A 13,619-nucleotide genomic window follows, 5' to 3' on the forward strand; every position below is an offset into this window, starting at 1 on the left:
AATCATATCATGAAAAGAAACAAAAGGAAAGCAAAGAAAAAGGATGAAGTATTTGTATGTGACTGTGCACGTGTAGATATATGGAAAGTCTTCAGAGATGTTGGGTGAAGCGATTTAAAATATGTTTCTCTTCATACGAGTTCACAGTTCTGCGCGTTTAAAAACATACATTCAATCCTTTTTTTCTTTGCCACTACATCTGCTTATCGCTACTCGCTTTACTGTAGCTTTAATTATTCCTTTCCTTTGGTTTTTCTTATCTCTTTCCCCCCCGCTCTGATGTTGTACATTATCTTTCATGCACTTGCTCCATTGATCTCTTTTTGCTTTTTTTTTTTGTTTCCTTACTATTTGTTTTTGTTTATTTACTTTTTAGAAGAGCAAAAAGAAAAAAAAGAAAGAAGGAAGATATATTCTTACTTCGCATTGATTCGTTCCTGTGACTCACCTTGGACATAGAGGTACCTGGTGAAAACATAGGACTAGAAAGTTTTAACCTGTTTTTCAATTTATATATAGAAGGTAGCGAGGAAATAAAAGGAGAGAAAGAAAGAAGGGAAACCGCAGCTGGTTGGTTGAAGGCAGCGCTACATTGTTACTTAAAGGGGATATCTGCGGAAGTTTTTTGTTCATTTTCTTTTAGTGCACAGAGGGAAAGTAGAAGGAGACACAAACATATTTACGTGGTCCAGAGCTGTGCCTAGCCGTAATAATATTTGTGTCCGGTAGTAATATATTTGTTGCTCCTGGAAGGCGAAGGCTGAGGAGACGAAAATAGCGAGGAAACATATTGGAAAGTAAAAGGGTTAGAAGGCCCAACACAGCGGACGAGGTTTAGTTTTTGCTGTTGTTGTTGTTTTCTTGTCTTCTTATTTTCTTTACCGCATACACATATATATATACACACACACACACACACACACACACACACATAGCGTCGAACCGACAGATTCATAGAGGGGTTGTTTGAATTTGTTTATTGGTTGTTTTCTTTAAGGAAAGAAAGCAAAAAGTATACATCCAACCGGAGAGTTGCGGCTTCGATTGCTCCGCTCGTGTGTGGAGGGCTCGTTTGAGAGAATCACACGTTAACGGTTGTGGGGAGGAGGGGAAAGCAAAAGACAAAAATAAAATAAAAATTAAATCAGTTCGGAGTAGAAGGCCGAGCAAGTAGAAACCCCAACTCCAGTTATTTTTATTATAATATATATATATATATTATATTGCCCTATCTGAAGAGGAGATATCTCTGAGAGAAGAGGCAGCTCAAAGGCCGGATTAGGGGGAGAAACCAGCGGGTCATACAAACGGACGCTCATTTCATACACAAAGAAAGGGAGAGGGAGGGGAGAAACGTACTGTAGCTTTTAGGAGAAAGAAAAACACGAAAGAAAGTTATGGGTTGTGGAGACTCGAAAGTAAGACAAGGAGGTCCCTCAAGACCTCCGCCGCCTCGAGGAGGGCCGAATTCGGCTTCTACGAAAGTTGAAGGACGAGCAAATGGTCCAAATGAAGAGACGTCACGCGTAGAAAGTAAGGGCAGCGCACCTCCTGAACCTGAGGTGAATTCCACACCAGTCCCAACAAAACCTTTAGGAAACGGAGTTGATAACAGTGGTGCGGAGAAGACAAACGCCCCACCAACCGGCTCAGCTCCACCCGCGCAAAATTGCTCACAGCAAATAGAATTGGATGATGAGGGTAATGCATTAGTGCTGCCGAAGGGCGAATGGGTGCGTACGGAGGGAACCCCGTTTTACTATTCGGATGCGGAGAATTTGTATTTCCATCCTCCAAGTTGCCAATTCTATGATCCAACAAATGAGATGTGGTACGATCCTGAGCAAGACGAATGGTATCGCGACGATGACCCCGCTGAGTAGAGCAGGTGGAGTGCTCCAGTGGTGTCTGCTGTAGATGGGAATTGTTTTATTTTGTGTGGATGTTGGGTGTTCAGTGTGATGCTGGGATGCATTTACGTACATTAATATACATGTACGCGTCTGTTTGTGTAATTGTTCGAATCTGCTATTATTGTGTCCAACGCATCTCGAATGCATGATGGAGGAAGTAACTTCGTGTAGTGAATCAGGTGGGTGCAGCTGGCGCAATGTGCACAAGAAAGGTTTGCAATATTCTCCTCCATGTCATTTGTGGTTCGTGCAAAGTTTGTGGACACTCACATAGCATACGCATCGTTGCATGAGCGAGCGAAGGGTGTCGCAGTGCAGGTCAAAATCTTTTTTGTTTGTTATTGTTGTTATTATTATTATTATTACTGCCACTGTTTTACACACTCTCAATCTCTCTGTACGTGTAATGGCCAACTGAGCAAATGACTCGAAGTGCCCCCATTAAATATTCAATGATTGTTTTTCGTTTGTATCACAGGGGAAACCCGGCTTCCATTTCAGCTGGGTCCTAATTCCTTTTATTTTCTTTGACGGTTTTTGGAGGAGTCACATCTACCTGTACGCAAAAAAGAAGAATATAGTTGTGTCGATATTGTGAACATCTTCACTCCGGTTGTTTTTGTTTTTGAGGGGGGGGGGTGATTTTTTTCCCCATTCAAGTGTGTTTTTTGTTTTTTGTTTGTTAGACATGCTTTTATACTTAGGCTTTTTTTCTTTCCTTAAACCCTTTTCTCAACGGGAGAGGGGAAAATAAAAGGGAAGGAAAGGAGAGTAACATGCTACCACCAGCCATTATATTGGGAGATTATATGTGTGGAAAGGCTAGTTGGTCATAGAGAGCGGCAACGTTTTTAAAAGGGGGTTGATGCGTTATTATAATTATTGCGAAGGTAAACATCAGACACGAGATGGAGTGAACGAAGAACGTTATGTGCATGTGCATGTATATATGCTTTGCTGTGTGTGTTTTTTTTTTGTGGAAGGAGTGTGTGTGTGTGCACGCGCGAGCAGATGCAATGTTCTGAATTCCTTTTATTTGGTTGTTTACTTTATCGTCTCCCTTTCCTCCTTAGGCTTCATACCGCCACATTTCCTATTCTTTCGTCGTCTTCTCTCTTTTCTCCCTTGGTTCCAATGTAAGCTCGTGGCTTCCGTAGGGGTTGCCTCTTGTTTGTTTGTTTATTTGTTTAGCTTACTTTTCGTTTGTTGTGTTGCTGAGGGAACATATTCATTTAGTCACAACCCCGCTTTGCGGTTGGCGAGTGGTAAATGCTGCCGGCTCCGGTAAATTACCCCTTGGAATCGGTTTCCGCACATAACACAGCACTTGGAGGGCGGAAGCGTGGTGTGGACTCGCAGTCACTTCTGGAGCGACCATCTGCTCGTGACGCCACTGCTGAGGCATTACGTGAGAGGGATGCTGAAGGAATGGCGGGAGATCCGTCTGGCACCGCAACTCTCTCATTGGTGGAGGACTACCCCGAACCTCTAACAGTTGAGCAACGCAATATGATACGGCAACACGTCGAGTGGTGTGTGCGGCGTTACCAAAGGGTGCGTAAAGGTGCACGTATTATTGACCGCGGTTTCAACAGTTTGCAGTCTCTGCTCACACGTCTCGAGAGGGATCGGTTGCAAATTCAAGCAAGCTTGGAAGAACTCACTTCGAGAGTAGGCGAATGCTCAACTAATGGTAGTACAGGAGTCGACAAGAAGGTGGTGCCTCCTTCCGCGGCTGAGGCCACTGCGGATGGGGCGCAACAAACCGCAACTAGTGGAGAACCACCACGTGGTAAACGGCAAAGAGGGGGTTTGCTGCGTTCAGCCACCTTTGCAAACCTTCATAGTGTTCTTACTGCTGCGAAGCGGGAGCAGAATCAGGAGCAGCGGGTAAGTGTTGCGATGGAGCGTGAACGGATTGGTAAGATGACGCAGTTGAAGATAGTTGAGGAGGATATCGCCCAGCAGAAACAACACCTTTCCGCTATTGAAGAAAAATACAAGATGAGCAACGGACTCTTGACAACCACAAGGAGTGAGGTGCTTGAGGCTTTACGACTTTACGACGATTTGCAGCAGATGGAAGTAATGTACCCCTCGCGTTTCTTTTTGCGTGCTTCTGGTGTGCAGGGAGTGGATGCAAACGAGGCTGAGGTCCCCAGCGAATGTTATGACGTATTTTTCACGCCCGCAAAGTATACTGAGGAGGTGCAAGACATGATACGTGAGCAGATTGAAGAGAAGCTTGATGAGTATATTGCCTTCCGGCGGCGTGTGGACCCTCTTCTGGATTCATTAGCGGAGCGGCGCCGACAGCGTCAATCGGCCCGTGCTGGCCAGCTGCTTCGACTTATTGGTGTTGATCCAGACAGCATGAAGGTGGACGCAAGCGGCAGCGCCACCTTCGGAGGAGTTGGGATGCCAGCGGCAGGAGGTGCCCACGGGGAGGCAGCTGCGGCTGAGGGAGCAACAACAGTGGTCGATGATAACAGTGATGTGGACAACAACGAGGAAAATTATGATGAGCTCGACGATGGCGAGGGCGCTTCCGTGGAGGCGGAGGAGAAGAGGCAACGTGACCAAATTCAATCAGCTCTAGCTGCATTGGATGACTTTGATGAGTTGTACTAGGGCACCCTGTCACAAACAGAAATAAGTGCAAACTCATAAAGGAAAGTAAATAGTGCTGCTTTCCTCCCTCTTTGTCTCATTGAACACTTGTGCCCGATTACTGCTTGTTTTTTTTTCCGTTATTCTCCCCCTTTCGCATATAACATCAGCTTTAGTGAGGGGGATGCCTCTCCTCTTATTGCCCTCCTTCGCTGACATTACGGTTTGTTAAGCACTTTTGCTTGTTTGTTTTGAACTCCATTAAGTGTATAGTCGGATGCCATGCTGCCTCGTTACACCCCGTACGAAAGCAACCCACCGCGTCGTCCCAACATAATCACTGTGGCCACACCAGGTATAACAACATCGCGAACGCACATCTCTCGTTACACTGGTCCGGACGGCGTTGATGTACTTGAAAATGCATGTAGCTGGCGCCCTACTGAGACTGTTGCAGGTAACGGTGATGCGGCGGCGGAATCCAGTTCTCTTTTGGGGGACGCCGACAGGTTTGTGCTGACGGCAGATGAGGATCCACCTCTTTTGACCCATGCAACGTGCTCTGTGTCGCCTCGTCTGCTTCACAATGTTATAGCGTCGCCAGAGATGGATGAGTTTGTTTACAACAGGTGTAGCCTCAATCCTATTCACTGGGTCCTGATGTTAAAGGGGTGCTTGGTCGATCTTTTCTTTTCCGTGCGACCCATTAACTTTTCCTACTCGCGTGTGGGCATGACAAACCTGGCTGGGGAACGGGATCAAGCGGCCTGCTTGCGTGAGATTCGGCGGGCGGTCCGCATCATTGAGGGGCGTAAAAGAACTGTAGCAACTGGGACTAACAAGGACAGTTTCCAAGATATGGACTCCCGGTGCCATACGCCGGAACGGCCTCTTCGCTTGCATCTTGTTTTATTCGGTTTCAGTCGCGGTGCAACGACCACGTTCTACACGGCAATGAAACTACCCCCCGAGTTGGCCACTTATGTTTCTCTTGTTGTTGTTGAGGCGGCATTCGACACACTACATAATGTGATCGAATCTTCATGTTGGTTTCCATCTTTTGTACTTTGGTTCTTTCGCACATTCTGCGATTACAGTGGTGAAGATGCTTACAAGTACGACCGCAACCAGATTCATTTGCGGTGCCCGATAGCATTTGTAATGTCAGTGAAGGATACGCGCGTACCCAACGAACTTACGCAACGTTTGATTGATAATGTAAAGGCGGATTGCCCCCAGATCCCCGCTGTAGAAGTGCTTCAGCTCAAACATAGCCGCCACCCACTAATGGCAGTGGGTAATCGGGAGGACCAGGATGCCTACGTTGCCTTCATGGAGGGACTCTACGACAGATACTGTAATTAAGGCGAAAGAGCCTTAGGTAGAGGGAAATAATGAAAAGGATTGTGCCACTTACTGCACGTCCTGTATTTTCGGTTTTGACGATGGCTCCGCGAGGTTACTTGTCGCGCTCTATGACGTGCCCGGTGCTGATATTTTTGGCACTCCGCGAGTGTTGGTGTTAATTGGTCTATTTTTCCGCATGTGTGCATGTGTCACTGATCTTTGTGTATCGCAGATGCTATCCCTTTTACCCTTCCCCCCGATATCTTCTGTGTCTTGCAACCTCTGTGCGTGCTAATGTGACCACGGGGGTTTCTTTTCCGCATTCAGAGTTGTACCTAGAAAGAAAGAGGGGAACGTTAGCAAACGGTGCACCGGGTGTGAGGCTGTTGGCCTCTCCAAAAGCCAGCTTTAGCCCAGGATTGTCGCTTTCCATAATCGGCCGCTCTCCCACCGTGGTCTAGGATTTCTTCTCACAACCCGCATTTAGATGAAGGGGCAGTCTTCACAGTGTAGGGTCCCACTGCTCGGCGCAGGTTCGTCTGATGACTGCGACGGCGATAATAATGCCAACCAACCTGTGGCTGCAGTCAGGCGATGTACGAATCGTTTCTCAACAAACATGCCGCTGCTTGAAGAACGACACGACCTTTCGCTGCGGCAGAAGCTGCAAGCAACGATCCCTACAAGACACCCACGCTTCTATAGTTCGGAAGAAAGGCGTAAAATGGAGCGGTATGAGTCCGTTGACACGTTCGAGCCGGCAACAACAGTATACAAGGACCATCTTGCAGGTCGCAGTCAGGAACCGCGTTGGTTCATATGGGTGTTCGTTGTTGTAATTGGTATTGCTGTTAGTTTTACAGCCATAGTAGTTGTGGCGTTGTTACACGTGTTTGCAAGCGTGCGTTACGAGCTTCTAGGTTATGGGCTTAATAATTTCTCATTTTACAACCCAAACCGCTATCCCGAGCGCTCTCCGGACCATGCGGAGTTGGACTTCACCGCTATGTTCGAGGGTGTTGGCGTTGGTTTGTACGGCATTAGCCCGCGTTCCTACATGAAAGGGTACCTGATGTGGGTGTCTTTCAGCTTTGTCACATCGCTTATTTCAAGCGTTATTTGTATTTGCGTTCCTGGGAGTGTTGGGGCAGGTATGCCAGAGGTTATGGCGTATTTAAATGGTGTTGATTACCCCATGTTGGGAAGTTTTGGCGTTTTGCTTGCGAAGATCGCCTCCGTTGTTTTTAGTGTGGCAAGTGGCGTTTGTACCGGCCATTGTGGTACGTTAATGCTAACTGGAGCCATGGTGGGGGCGCAGACGCTTCAGAGACGGCGTTGGATACAGATCGAACACGTAAATATTATTGAGTGCTTCAGGAATCCCCGTGATCGTCGGACAATTGTAGTAATCGGTGCCGCGGCGGGCATTGCATCTGCGTTTAATGTTTCGATTGGGGGTCTCATGGTCGTGGTGGAGTTAATTTCCACTACCATACCAGTCCGCTTCGCTCTTTACGTATTTGCTGCGTCACTGGTTTCTTCGTTGTTTATTCAAGTTTATTTTTCGCACTTTTTGTATTTTGCTGGGCGCGACCGTACCGGGTATTCATCAGGAGAACTAATATCGGAACTGGTTCAGGTGTTCGCGTCAACTATTCCTTTTGAGCAGATTGTGAGAATGCATATATTATATTTCATTCCAACTGTTGTTATTGGTTTTATTTGTGGTGCGCTGTCCGGTGTCTATGTCCGGCTGAGTTGGTTCGCGCTTGTGGTACGGCGGCACTTGGAACAACGCTTCAAAGTGAGAGCCTTCCGCGCGTTGTTACCGGTTGCCTTCACCGTTGCTTATGTTAGTTTGCACTACTGGATGGTTGTTGCCTTTGGGAGTGCCGGCTGGTCACCCCCCTCGTCGGCGCTGAATCCAACCGATAACACGACAGCTGGAGGTTTAACAACGCTGCGGTGGGGAAACTCATCAGCGGTGTCTCCCCACTTTGTTGATACTCAGAGCGGGCCTTGCGTTGCCGTGCCCCAAACGTTGTCTGATTCGCGTGACGTGTCGGTCATATCGTTCTACGGTGCTAACGGCTTCTTCTGTGCGGCACCAAACAATACAGTGATCCCCGTTACTGCAACCGTGCATGAACAACAGGTCTGGATTGTACTGCATTCCTATGCTTCTCTTGCTTTCGCCAACGCAGACTCAGCGCTGCAGACGCTTCTCAGTCTGCGGACAGAGACAATGCTCTCTCTCCCTGTTCTAATGATATTTCTGCTGATTTACTACACGTCTTCCGCAATTTTCCTTGGAATATCGCCGTGTGGGGACACTGTGTTTCCCACACTCGTTGTTGGTGCCACCGTTGGCCGTATTGTTGGTCTTGTGGTGTTCCTCATTGTTAGCCCCGGTAGTCGGTCCTCGTGGGCCGATCCGGGCATTTTTGCTCTTATCGGTGCGGGTAGTTTTGTGGGTGGCACAACGGGACTTGCGTTTTCCATCTGTACCATCCTGATGGAAAGCACAGGACAGTTTCAACACATGTTGCCACTCATGGTGGGTATCATGATTGCTAAGAAAACAGCGGAGATCTTCACGCATAATATCAATGCTGTTCTCTTAGAGGCGCGTTGTGTGCCTATGTTGAATTATATGAATGTGGTGGAGAAGTATCCCATGTTCGACGCTCGCCACGTTATGTCCTCTAAAGTGGTTGTGTTGGAGACGGTAACTCCCATTGGTCGCGTGGTGGACGTGCTGGAAAACACCCGCCACAACGCTTTTCCTATTGAAAGCGTTAGGGATCAGACGTACAAGGGGGTTGTGATGCGAAGGCAGTTGGAGATCGTTTTGTGGCACTTATATTACTCGCATCACCTTTCGACTTGTTCGTATGAGTGCGGGAAGCGTGTTGAGGCATCCCTGTATCGGGATAACCTGCATGGTGTGCTTCCTCCTCTGGAAAAGTGGTTAGATGCGCAGTTGGATCTCTCTCCATATATTGACTATTCGGGGTTTTGCGTGCTCGCCACCGCTACACTCCCGCGTACGTATCAAATGTTCCTAACCCTTGGGCTTCGTCATCTGACCGTCGTGGACAGCGGAAACCGGATCGTTGGAATCATCACACGGAAAGATCTTATGGCCGATCGGATCATTGAGTCAATAATCCGAACTGACAGAAGGCGACGGAGAATCCAGGGGTCGAGAAAACATTCCACAAACACCGGGTCAAGTGATGTTGCAGATGTTGAGGTTGCCGGTGGGGAGGAGTCGAGTGAAGTTGCGTCCGGAAGGTCAGCGAGTGGGTGGGAAGCTGCGTTGAAATATGAATTTTACCGCTCTGGTGAGTGGTGTGTGAGTGATGAGGAAGATAGGGTGTCGGAGAACAATTCCATTAGAGAAGAACCCGGCGGGACTTGGAAACCCGATGCTACTTTCTAAGGTAAATAATACCCCTAAGCAATGTGGCGTAGTTGTCAATATACCAACGTTGTGATCCGTACCCACCCGCCATTCTCAATGCAGTTACGACCTTGTCTTTAAGGAGTCATGAATCAAACGTGCGTGTGATGATGATGATTATTATCATCATTCTTTTTTTTCTTTAAAGGATGGCAGAGTTACAGCTTTGTGTTCTGAGGGGGAGTTTAAGTATGGGTGGGTGTACCTCTACAAAATTGGGCACTATCATCAGTAGTATAACCTGGGAGGGGACCGCTCCCGCAGAAATGAGGTTATGGAGTAGCGTTTGCGGATGTGATTGGACCCAATTGTATCAGCTTACGAGTTTCAGGGGGAAGGGATGATGGGGGTAGCAGATGTGTGATCAGCAGGAAGCCATAATTGGCGAGCAAATCCTACTGACACTAACTGCATTCACGCATCTAAAGAAAACAACAACAACAACAAAAGGAAAGACAATGAAAGTGTGGAAATGGAGAAGAACGGGATTGTTGAACTGCTCTTTTGGATCATTTATTTCCTTTCCTTTCCTCTACATTGCCTCTTTGCTCTGTTTGGTTAGTCGAGCCGTCCTGGATTGCACCCGACGGTGAAGTTGTTATGTAAAAAAAAAAGAATGGGGCTAACTATAACTCTCCCGCACTTTTTTTTTACTTCCTCTTCCCTTTTGTTGCAAAGGGGGGAAGAAGGCGAAGTATGCTTTTCTGGTCCATTTCTGTTTTTTCTTTTTTTTTTTTACTGTTTGTAAAAGTGTTCTCCATTGAGGTCGAGCATATCGTCCAAGAGGGGTAATTTTTTTTTTTCCCCTTTCCCTCCTTGGCCAACATCTACTTTCCGTCACCGAAGAAAAGCAGACTAAGGAGAAGCATTTCTCCACTTGCCGCCGAGGGAAGACATCTCCATTCATTCACATCTACAAGGGCGGAAGAAGCTGAAGATCAGCTGCGGCGCTGTGATAGTGGGGAACCATAGGGGCAAGGTGCTGGAATAGAGGGAGAACGTGTGTGGTGTAGTTGAAGTTCAATGCAGGCCACTTCTAAATCTACTGGATCTTCTGTTTCCATCACGGGGGAACACGAATATGTAGTTTACACAGGTGCCACCCTTATTCCATTTTGCGTTGGGAGTGTTGCGCTTCCTTTAACATTGTGCCGTGCTTCTTCTTCAGCAGTCGCCGCATCCTCTCAAGCGCATGCATTGTCCTCTGCGTCCCGTGGTAACGCCAAGCAGAAGCGTAGCGGGAAGGGTAGTGGCCAACAAGAAACATCTCGTGACGAGGATACTGGAGACAATGTTCATGACTACTGCGCAGGAATCAGTCGCTGCACGCACGTCCGGTATATTTACTTTCGTGATGGTTCCGTAGCGTCGCAGGACCTATCGTACCGTCATCAGTTATTCATGAAGGCAGATGGTGTGAAGCGGTCTGAAATGTTAGATGGAAAGGAGAGTAACCAGGTGTATAGTGCTTCACCACTGTACGCATTAGTCGATCGAGTTGTGTTCACTCTTCCTAACGGCTTTCCGGAGCGGCGCCGCGAAGTCACGCACCCGCCGTTTTTCATTGTGGACGACACGTGGGCGGAACATTTGGTGGAGGTGGAGGTGCACTTTCATCCATGGTTGGGCATAGCCCCTTTTACAGCGAGTCACATGGTTCTCTTAAACCAGCGTGTTGACGTCACACCGCAGTTGCTAAGCTCAACTCAAGGCCAATGTAAACCACCGTCAACTGTCATCCTCTCACCCGACGAAGAGGAACGTTTAGCGGGTGTTGGGTCATCTTCGCTTATTGGAACGAAGAGGTCCAGAGTACCCGAGTGTGGTGTTGTATTGCCTGAGGAAACTAGTGCAGTGCGTATGGATCTTAGTAATTCTGTTTATTCACCTGATATGGTTATCCTTGGCGAACCCGGGTTTCGGGAAAGGCTTGTAGACCTCGTGGGGGCCCCTGTCGTAGCCGAGAGGCGTGATGCGATGCGAATATTTCACCCGACGCTTGACGTTGTGCGATATCTTGCCGCTGTGCGAGCAATGCCTCAGCCAGAGTTAATGGCACCACCTCGAATATGTCTCTTGCCGTGGTACCAGCAGTCGGTTCAACCGCTGGCGACGCAACATACGGAGAAGAAATGCGAGAAAAGTGAGCGGTGCGACCGACACGGGACACGCAGTCGCTCCGTAATGAATGATGATAATATTTGTGATGACTCCGACCACGAAATTGACGTGGGATCCCTACCCCCCTGGTGCTTTCCATTTGAGGTGATAATTCATGCATGCGAGTCACGGCGGCAGAGTGGTGCCGTTGATGCCATGCGGGCTGTGCTTGCAGAGCTCAAGAAGGAGCAGTTGGAGTTACGTGAAAGCATTGAACAGAACATTGCAGCCGCAACAGCAAATGCAGAAGAGCTGCGGGACGTCATCAAACACATGAGCCAGAGGTGCGCTGCTCTTCAGACGTCGTGGAAGCGCTAGGGAGTGTGTTCCTTGCGTGTGGTCATGGTTACAGGTTTAGGATGTTGAAGGGCGTTAACCAAGCGAGCGGCATTTACCGTCCCACTTCTGCTGCGTATTGGGGTGTAACTGTTGAGAAGTCAATTTTTTTGTCTTGAGGCGTACCGTTGCTGTCATCTGCCCAACCCTGTTCCGGTTCCGTTACCAAGCCTGCTCCCCCCCCACAATTTCCTGCCTAATATCTTCCCTTTTAGCTTTGTTGCGCACTCTCACATCTGATGCTCCTTTTTTTTTCATTCTTTGAATGATCTCCTTTCACTTCCTCCCCGCTGTGGGTGTCGGTGCTCACGTCCGAGGTATCACTAGTAGGGGGTTATAACTGACTGGTAGCAGAAGAGCGGAGTTCTACGCACGCGCGTACACACACAATTTTGTATTGTTTCATACCTTATTGATAACTGACGTTATACGTACTGTTCCATTGAAGTAAATGAGCTCTGGAAGCACGAAGCTTGAAGCAATTGTTGTATGTGGACCATCCGGTGCGGGAAAGACTACGCTCCTTGAGCGTTTGATGGGCGCTTATCCGAATCGCTTTGGATTTTCCGTATCACACACGACGCGTGCTCCCCGTGAGGGTGAGGTGCACGGCCGTGAGTACTTCTTCTCGACTCGTGAGAGCATGCTCACAATGGAGAAAGAGGGAAAGTTCATTGAACTATGTGATGTTCACGGAAACTTGTATGGCACCAGCATTGATGCGGTTAAGGAGGTTCAAAGTACCGGCAAGGTGTGTGTCATTGACATGGACGTGAAGGGCGCGCAGAAGCTGCGAGCGAGCGGTTACTTGAAGAATGTACTTTATTTGTTTGTCACGGTGCCATCAATCGATGTTCTGCGCGCGCGAATTCAAAAGCGGGGTGCATTGAGTGAGGAAGTGCTTCAGCGGCGCATTGCAACCGCTGAGGTGGAGTTGCACTTTTTGGGGGAAAATCCTACCTTTTTTTCCCACGTCATCACAAATGAGGAGTTGGAGGTATCGTACAAAAAACTGTGCGAAATCGTTGGGAGCGAGTTTCTGAAATATGGTATGGAGGGGTTAAATAAGTGATCGTGTGAGTGCCTGCGTGTGCACGCATTCGATGGCAGAGTGGTGGGACATGTTTTTCTAAAATATGCAAGTGATGCGCTGAAGAACTCTAAGGACATGGGAAAAAAGAATTAAAAAAAAAAATACTCCTGTTATTATTAATTATGCTATGACATAAACAACGGCAATAATATGTCAATCTGACCCTGATCAGCTTATGGGTAATAGGAGCTGTGGGATGCGGTGTTGGGGACTAGATATCATGTGAGCCACATCGTAAGTGTGTGTTCGTGTTTAATGGATATAGAGCAAATGGAAACGTTGAACTTGGTTCAGTGCCGGTCAATGGATCTTCTGGTTAAAAGCGTTCGCACGCCCCTCCCTTGTGGTGTTGGAAAGCTTTCTTAGGGCATACGCGGGTATATATATATATATCTTCATTGACATGCACATACTGAAATATACATTCCTATGTGTATATATATATTCTTCTTTGTGTGTGCCTTCGTATACGTGTAAACTAAGTGGTGTGTGGTGGAAACATATAGGGAGGAAACCAACGGAAATGCTTGACGTTTCCTCGCCTTTGTTTTTCTTTACCTTTCCGTGCAGGTCTCGTATGACTCAAAATCTGCTTCATGTGCTTGGTACAAAACCACTACTGCCGTATTGGGTTACTCTTTGTCCACCAATCATTCAATGTACACGTGGACATATAATATATATATATATATAT

General features: G+C 47.6%; 6 protein-coding genes and 1 pseudogene across 7 annotated transcripts in view; all 7 read left to right on the forward strand.

The window, feature by feature from the left end:
* Positions 1–1,397: 1,397 nt before the first annotated feature.
* On the forward strand, positions 1,398–1,883 carry TEOVI_000228400 (uncharacterized protein; the record flags this gene model as incomplete). Its single annotated transcript, XM_067225377.1, has 1 exon — positions 1,398–1,883. One exon carries the CDS (start codon positions 1,398–1,400, stop codon positions 1,881–1,883), a length of 486 nt encoding a protein of 161 aa, XP_067081478.1.
* Positions 1,884–3,182: 1,299 nt separating this feature from the next.
* On the forward strand, positions 3,183–4,544 carry TEOVI_000228500 (uncharacterized protein; the record flags this gene model as incomplete). The annotated part of the gene is made up of 1 exon (XM_067225378.1): positions 3,183–4,544. The coding sequence occupies one exon, from the start codon at positions 3,183–3,185 to the stop codon at positions 4,542–4,544; it is 1,362 nt and encodes a 453-aa protein (XP_067081479.1).
* A 261-nt stretch (positions 4,545–4,805) lies between these two features.
* On the forward strand, positions 4,806–5,888 carry TEOVI_000228600 (uncharacterized protein; the record flags this gene model as incomplete). The annotated part of the gene is made up of 1 exon (XM_067225379.1): positions 4,806–5,888. The coding sequence occupies one exon, from the start codon at positions 4,806–4,808 to the stop codon at positions 5,886–5,888; it is 1,083 nt and encodes a 360-aa protein (XP_067081480.1).
* A 469-nt stretch (positions 5,889–6,357) lies between these two features.
* TEOVI_000228700 (chloride channel protein, putative) lies at positions 6,358–9,315 on the forward strand (the record flags this gene model as incomplete). The annotated part of the gene is made up of 1 exon (XM_067225380.1): positions 6,358–9,315. The coding sequence occupies one exon, from the start codon at positions 6,358–6,360 to the stop codon at positions 9,313–9,315; it is 2,958 nt and encodes a 985-aa protein (XP_067081481.1).
* Positions 9,316–10,359: 1,044 nt separating this feature from the next.
* On the forward strand, positions 10,360–11,814 carry TEOVI_000228800 (YEATS family, putative; the record flags this gene model as incomplete). Its single annotated transcript, XM_067225381.1, has 1 exon — positions 10,360–11,814. One exon carries the CDS (start codon positions 10,360–10,362, stop codon positions 11,812–11,814), a length of 1,455 nt encoding a protein of 484 aa, XP_067081482.1.
* A 469-nt stretch (positions 11,815–12,283) lies between these two features.
* On the forward strand, positions 12,284–12,904 carry TEOVI_000228900 (guanylate kinase, putative; the record flags this gene model as incomplete). Its single annotated transcript, XM_067225382.1, has 1 exon — positions 12,284–12,904. One exon carries the CDS (start codon positions 12,284–12,286, stop codon positions 12,902–12,904), a length of 621 nt encoding a protein of 206 aa, XP_067081483.1.
* Positions 12,905–13,328: 424 nt separating this feature from the next.
* TEOVI_000229000:pseudogene overlaps positions 13,329–13,619 on the forward strand; it is a 559-nt pseudogene continuing 268 nt past the window's right edge. Inside the window, exon 1 of the mRNA in view lies at positions 13,329–13,619. Within this exon, the coding sequence occupies positions 13,329–13,619 (291 nt within the window).

The sequence above is a fragment of the Trypanosoma equiperdum genome, assembly GCF_001457755.1.
Source record: "Trypanosoma equiperdum strain OVI genome assembly, contig: ctg_547, whole genome shotgun sequence".
Taxonomy (NCBI): Eukaryota; Euglenozoa; class Kinetoplastea; order Trypanosomatida; family Trypanosomatidae; genus Trypanosoma; species Trypanosoma equiperdum.